We start from the raw sequence: 7,049 nt of genomic DNA on the forward strand, positions 1-7,049 counted from the left end.
TGAAAGGGGATACTGCCCAACCGTGGCTCTTACCACTGCCCTCCTCCCAAAATTCACTCAGCCTTCAGCTTGCTCTGAATCAGCCATCAAGCGAAGCCGGCCCCTCTCATGGCCGTGGCCCCAGAGCAGCCGGCTGGGGAGGACACCCTTGACCGTCTGCCGGCACCTGCGTCTTCACTGAGCCCCGGGCTGCGGAGCAGTGTACGCGGTGTCCGGGGGTCTCCCGCCCCTCAGAGCCCACAGGCTGGTAGAGCCAGGATGGCTTCATAGTCCTGGGTTCCTCTCATGATTGCTGGGCTCCTCTGGAAGGAGAATCCAGAGGAAGCTTCTGGGGATGTTGGAGAGAGTAAGAAAGCCACTTCTAGGTTGATGTTGGCTTTTGTGGACTTTGGTCCTTTTTTGGACGTTGTTGGCTGGGCCGTGGACTCCTCACCTCTGCCTCCTACCCCCCCAAGTCTGAGAGCCAGGGGTTTGCCTGCTGCTTTGACCTTTGAGGTTGCACCAGAGAAGTAGCTCCTTCCCTCCGTCTCTTCCCAGTCGTCACATGACCTTTCTCTTTGGACAGGTTTAAGGATTACCGGGAGCCGCCCTGGGCCCCGAACCCATATGAGTTTTCCAAGCAGTACTGGTCCGTTCTGTCTGCTCGTCTGGCTTTTGTCATAATCTTCCAGGTGAGTTGTTCAGATAAGGCACAGCGGGTCAGGATCCGGGCTGCAGGGGTACAGATGGCCCCGTCTCCGGGTTTTCAGGGCTCTCTGTGACTCAGGGGCCTTCGCGTGCGGCAGGCAGCCCTGAGACCCTTCCCTGGGTGAGGGCTTTCATTAACGGATGGATTTGCAGAAGGAGGATAAAGTAGAGTAAGGTTACAAGACAAATGTGGAGTAAGGTGCAGGGTGGAGATTGATTCCCATTTAAACCCAAGACCAGAAAGTGGGGAACAGCATGGGAGACCAGAACCTCACCTCGAAGGCAGACAGACCGTCCCGCCTGGTCTCCGCACCCAAGAAAGGCCTTGAGTTCTGACCCTTTCTTCCAGCTCTCGCCCCTCCTTTATTGTGTTGTTTCGGCCCCTGAGACACGTGGTGGGAAAGGCCCCCAGAGCCCCCCGGCGGCCCCGGGTGAATAGCAAACCTGAGCTGACGATTCCTGTCTCCCACAATAGCCGAAGCTACAATTGCGTCGCCGAGATTCTCCAGGCTCGAGGCCCACCGTTCCCACTGGGGTCCTGCCAGCCTTGGAGCAGGGCTGGGGCACCAGTCCAGATCCCTTTCCCATCGCCACCCCTACCTCCAGGCTTTTGTATTCCCTGAAGGCAGGTCCCTGGAGGGCTCTAAGGTATCCTGACCCCGGCCCCCAGCCCAGGAAGTGAAGCCCCCCCCCCACCCCGGCGGCTAGTCTTTCACTTGGAGAAGCAGGCGTTCTTCCTCTGGAGAGATGAGGCGATATGTGTGCCCGATCGTCACCTGTCCCTTGGCTGCCCCGCCTGCAGAAGCCCTCCTTACTTTACCACGTGTCACATGTCACTTTCACTCCCCGAGAGGGCTTGGTTTAAAAGGCCAGCGTCTGACTTGACCAAGCAGCTCCAGGTCACTTACGGCACCCGGCAGCCTCTGGGGGCAGCCCTTGGTTCCCAGGTCTTCCCTGGGCCCTGGGAGCACGCAGGGTTCAAGGTTGAGCTGGAGGTGGGTTCAGAGCGTGGAAGACAGATGGCAGGGCTCTGGTATCTCTTGGGCTGTCACTGTCCTCCAGGTCTAAGGAGAGGGGGTGTGCGAGCATAAGATGGGCAGGCAGAGAAAACTACAGCTGGAGGGTGAGGGGCAGCCTGTGGAAGGCCTGGGAGGCGGAGCGTACGAGGAGCCGCGCTTTAGCGGGCAGTGCTGGCACTGCAGCACGTCTTCACCCACTTAAATAGAAAACGCTCCCAGGAAGGGAGGGGAGGTGGCTTACTGGGGGGAAGGAAGGCACTTACAGATGCGCACAAAACCTCAGAACCCATGCAGGCCCTTTGAGGCAGGGCCCAGGCAGGCGGTGAGACCAGAACGTGGGGTTGGCTGAGGTCGGAAGTCAGTGCAGAAACCAAGGGTCCACCTCCGATGTGGGGACGGAGGGACAGTTGGGAAGAAGAGAGGGGCGGTTGGTTCAGGGAGAGCCCTGCAGGGGCCGTTGGGCGTTATGGCTGCTTTCTTGAAAGCTCTGGAGCCCGGATCCTGGAGGCAAGAACAGGACACATGGGGGCAGGGGGCGGAGGGGAAGAAGCCAGTTAACACTGTCTGGCCGTGCATGGGAGGGGGGCTCTGGGAGATGGGCGCGGTCCCTACTCCACTCTCACCCGGGGACCCCAAGGGGCAGTGATGCTCGTTGGCTGAGATCAGCCGCTAGTCGGCTGAGGAGCCAGAGGAACCCAGAGGCCCCCTGCCTCCCCGGGTCTGGGGTCTGTGCCCTCACCCCTGCCCGCCCCGCCTGCCCTGGGGCGGTGGAGCCCTCCCGCCCCGCCTCTCCTCTCACCACCCCCCTTCTGGCCCTCAAAGAACCTGGTGATGTTCCTGAGCGTCCTTGTGGATTGGATGATCCCTGACATCCCCACCGACATCAGTGACCAGATCAAGAGTGAGAAGAGCCTATTTGTGGACTCCTTCCTGAAGGAGGAGCACGAGAAGCTCAGGCTGATGGAGGAGGCTGCCTGGAGGGGCCGGGGCCCCAGCCGGCGCAGCGGGACGAGCCCGGCAGCCGACCTAGTGCCCTCGGGCTGGAGCCAGCCGGGCAGCAGCGCGCCCTCGGGGTCCCAGCACACCAGCGTGTGAGCAGCCGGGACCAGCACGGTGTCGTGTCCGTCCTTGCGCAGGATCTGGCCTCAGGGGCCCTTGAGAAGGGCGTGTGTGTGTGTCTATGTGTGTGTGTGTGTGTGGACAGATTATTAGCGACAGGAGGCAGAGAATGGGCGCAGGAGGGAAGAGAATGATACTGCTTCTCAGAAACTTCAAGCTTGGGTTTCTTTTAGGTTCTCTTTTGAGCTGTATCCTTTGGGGGATTGGTACCCGCTTTTGCATCCACTGGTGAAAGAATTGGGTCTCTCCAGCCCAGAGTCCCAGGCACCTCGAGCCCTGCCCTGTGCCCCCTCAGATACCGTCCCCGAATTTCAGTGGCCGCGGGCCATGAGAAGCACAGTCCGGGCCCTGTTTCAGCCCCATCATAAGTGATCACCACCCCCCTTCCCACCATCACCCTGAGAAAACCCTCTGCATCACTGTCACAGCCTCAGTGGATGCAAATTAAGTTCCGTGGCTGATTGCTGTGGCCTCTGGACCCAGTGGTGAGGAGCAAAGGTCCAGACCTGGGCTTGTCTCCAGTTCATGTCATGGGGATGCTTTGAGCTAAATGCAACTAGACATCATTTTATGCAGGTTCAGGTTTAAAATAATAAATTGAAACATTCTTTATAAAGCTGCATCTCCTTGTCTTCGGTTCTGTCTCTCTTACTTCCTGCTGATATTTGTGGAGCCCCTGCTGGGTGCCAGGCATTGTTCTCAGACTAGAGATACAGCGGAGGACAAAAGACAGAATCCTGCTGCGCGGAGTTAGGTCCTGGGGACAGTTACGTCAGACAGTGAGCCGATGAATGCACAGCATTTCAGACGATCATAAGAAATATGAAATAGGACAAGGGAGGCAGGAAATGTGAGGGCATGGGAGGAGGGGCTTGCCATTTTATACATGAATTAATGACAAACCCAGGATGGTTCGGAGATCACCTCTTGCAAAGCTAATGTCATTGATCGGTAGCGGCCTCCCGAGCTCTGCGGGGAGATCTTCTAGTTGGAAGCAAAGGCCAGACGTCATTTATCATCGCCTTTCACACACCTCCACCCACCTGCTGACCAGAACCAGTGCGCTGGCCCTTCCCTTGGGACCTGGCCCCAGTTCCCTGCAGGTCAGTCTGACTAGCGTACAACTTGGTCCCAATGGAAGCTGCCGGGAGGGCCACACCCCAGAGGAGGTGTCGGTTACTTTAAGGACACGCTGAAGTTTTAGGTTGGTTTTCTAGTTTTTGAGGTTCATGCCCACCATCTTTTCTCAACATTTTACCTCCTTGTCCAAATCCTTTATGCTTTAGGAGTATGCTCTCCCCAGAATAATACGTTACTGTCCCCCCACCTCTCCATCCATTTATAATCTACGGTATATGAATCCAGCAGCTTCTAAACTCTTATAGGAATCCGTCACGGATAATCTGGAAGAGAGGTGAAGGCTCCCCCCAGCCCCCTGTAACCTTACTCTCTTGCATTTCCTGTGCCGCTGAAGGCTGTACCTTTTCCTGCAGTGTGTGTTTTCTGAGATACATTTCTTGCTAGTGAATGAGGTTGGCCTCGTCCATTCCTCTCCTGACAAGTACAGTTCTGCAGCTCCCAACAGCACGGCACAAATGAAGCGTATGGCTCAGTGTGGATGACTCAGCTTACCTTCCACGGATCCGTTCTACTCACCTTTTACAACCCCAGGCCCTGGGCAACCGTGTCTCGGATCTCCTAACCCCCTTCAGCCCAGGTAAGCGACGTCCAAATTTCCGCTCCTGCCCCGACCCACGGGGGTATCCGCTCCGCTCAGACACGGCAGAGGGCGCCAGAGAGCAGAGCCCACCCTTCAAGGCCGAGCCACGCGTTCTGGAAAACAAAGCAGATGTTTCTTACACACGCAGCCCTGTTGCACATCTGGCTCCCCTCCTGCTCCCCTTCCTCCTCTGCCCTGTCCCCTGCACAGCAGCAGATGGCAGTACCCGCAAAGCCACCTCCCTTCAGGACCAGCCGAGAAGACGTTCCGCCCGGGACTCTCACCCAGACACAGTGGATCCCACCGACCCTTCTGGCCTCCCCGGGGCTCCTGCAGTTTCATCTGCAGAAAGGAAGTGCAAGGCGAAAGCCAGATGGGAATTCCAAAAGACAGCTCCGCATATGAGTTCAGGAACCTTCATGTTTCATGAAGCTTCTTTCTCTCCCTTCCTAACAGAGGCCCGAGGCTGCCCAGCCAGGATGTCTTCCTCAGTTAGGGGGATGAAGCCACAGGCCGTAAGGGAAAGAGGCAGACTTTTGACATGGATCCCACATCATAACCTGCTCCTTGTTTTCCCCCAGCACAGTGGACTCTGGTTGGCCTGTCTCGAGTTCCTCAGAGAGTATGTGTCATCTTCTATCAAGAACCACATCTGCCTGGTCTGAGCGAGGCTGCTTGTTGGGAAACAGGTGAGGCCCCTGAAATAGGCCTCGTCAACCCTATTCCCCGGGCCACCTTCCTGCTACGCTCTCAGGAGCTTTGCTGGGTGTCTCCCTTACCAACTTCAAACTTGGTTTTCTCAGCTGTCAACCCCAGACTTTACTCCACCTGCCTCTTTTATTTATTTATTTATTTATTTATTTATTTATTTCTGGCTGTGTTGGGTCTTCGTTTCTGTGCGAGGGCTTTCTCCAGTTGTGGCGAGCGGGGGCCATTCTTCATCGCGGTGCGTGGGCCTCTCACTGCCGTGGCCTCTCTTGTTGCGGAGCACAGGCTCTAGGCGCGCAAGCTCAGTAGTTGTGGCTCACGGGCCCAGCTGCTCCGCGGCACGTGGTATCTTCCCAGACCAGCGCTCGAACCCGTGTCCCCTGCATTGCCAGGCAAATTCTCAACCACTGCGCCACCAGGGAAGCCCCACCTGCCTCTTTTGATTCTTTTCTTCTTGCTTCCATTTATTGCCCACTGTCTTTTCATGAGGCTGAGTTTTTCCATTTTATCTGTCTTCTCAGTGGCCCCTATCTCTTTTCAGAAACCCCTCGGAAGCTCCTCTCCATGTAGCTGGGCAACATATGTAGAGTACTTTTCCATATCATAATGTCAAAAGCAGGTGGTGTTATTAATATGGGCAGATCCTGGCTTTGTGGGGTCAGAAGCTTATACAATTTTAGGGACCCTCTTTAAGAAAAAAGTACCCCAGATTATGAAATAAAATTAGGTACAAAGGTGAATATTTATCTAGCATGAAGAGAGAAATCACAACAAAATATACATTTTAGGCTAACACCAGAAACACCCCAAAAGGGACTTCCCTGGGAGCCCAGTGGCTAAGACTTCGCCTTCCAATGCAGGGGGTGTGGGTTCGATCCCTGGTCGGGAGCTAAGATCCCACATGCCTCGTGGCCAAAAAACCAAAATATAAAACAGAAGCAATATTGTAACAAATTCAATAAAGACTTTTAAAAAATGGTCCACATCAAAGAATCTTTAAAAAAAAATTCTTAAAAAAAAAAAAAACCACCACAAAAGCCATAACAGATAACTTCATTTTTTATTAATTAACCAACTCGCTCACCCTTATAATAATACTGCTCCCTCCACACCACTGGCTGCAGGCTCTTTAATTGCCTTTTCATACCAATATTTCCAATAAGGAGAAGAGAAAGGAATCCAGTCTTTTCCTCTAGCAAGTTTGATCTACATTTACTTTCTATTTTGGATAGAAACTTAAAATTTTTCTTTCAGTTCTACAACTCACTGTTGGTCATTTCATGTGAATTTTAAGATTACGGTCAAATTTGGGAAAGCGTCTATCAAGTTTCTTTCATAGGTAAGCTCTAAGATTGAAAAAATGTTCCAGATATTTTGAAAGCAGTTCCACCTCTATTCTCTGTATATCCTTCTAGTGCTGGGCACCCTTGGAAGGGACCTTGGAGCTAAAATTGCATTAGCTTTAATGTCAATGTGCCTCTCATCATTAGCCCTGTTTTGATAGCCACTGAAACTGAAGCCTGGAGTTCACACAGCTGTAAGGACTTCAGCACCAGGGTACAGGCTTCTGTTTCTTGGATATCGTGACCCCTTGCTCAGAGGCCCACTGCCCCGGGTGCTCTCCTGGCGGCCCACGGCGTAAGGCCAGTGACAGCGCCAGTACTAGTAATGATATAAGGACAATCACCACCCACAGAGCAATTACTAGGAGCTAGTTCTTCTGCTAAGAACTGAATGCTCTTCACAGTCTCTAATCCGCACAACCTCCTGCAAAGTGTGTTTAGTCCCCGTCTTAC

General features: G+C 54.0%; 1 protein-coding gene across 1 annotated transcript in view; it reads left to right on the forward strand.

Moving 5' to 3' along the window:
- Nucleotides 1–5,382, forward strand: part of ANO2 (anoctamin 2) — a 347,746-nt gene extending 342,364 nt beyond the window's left edge. Inside the window, exons 24-25 of the mRNA XM_057557057.1 lie at nt 566–671; nt 2,529–5,382. Of these exons, the coding sequence (XP_057413040.1) occupies nt 566–671; nt 2,529–2,801 (379 nt within the window). The 3' untranslated portion in view covers nt 2,802–5,382. The remainder of the gene's footprint in view (nt 1–565; nt 672–2,528) is intronic.
- The last annotated feature ends 1,667 nt before the right edge of the window (nt 5,383–7,049 follow it).

Source organism: Balaenoptera acutorostrata, chromosome 11, assembly GCF_949987535.1.
Source record: "Balaenoptera acutorostrata chromosome 11, mBalAcu1.1, whole genome shotgun sequence".
Lineage (NCBI taxonomy): Eukaryota > Metazoa > Chordata > Mammalia > Artiodactyla > Balaenopteridae > Balaenoptera > Balaenoptera acutorostrata.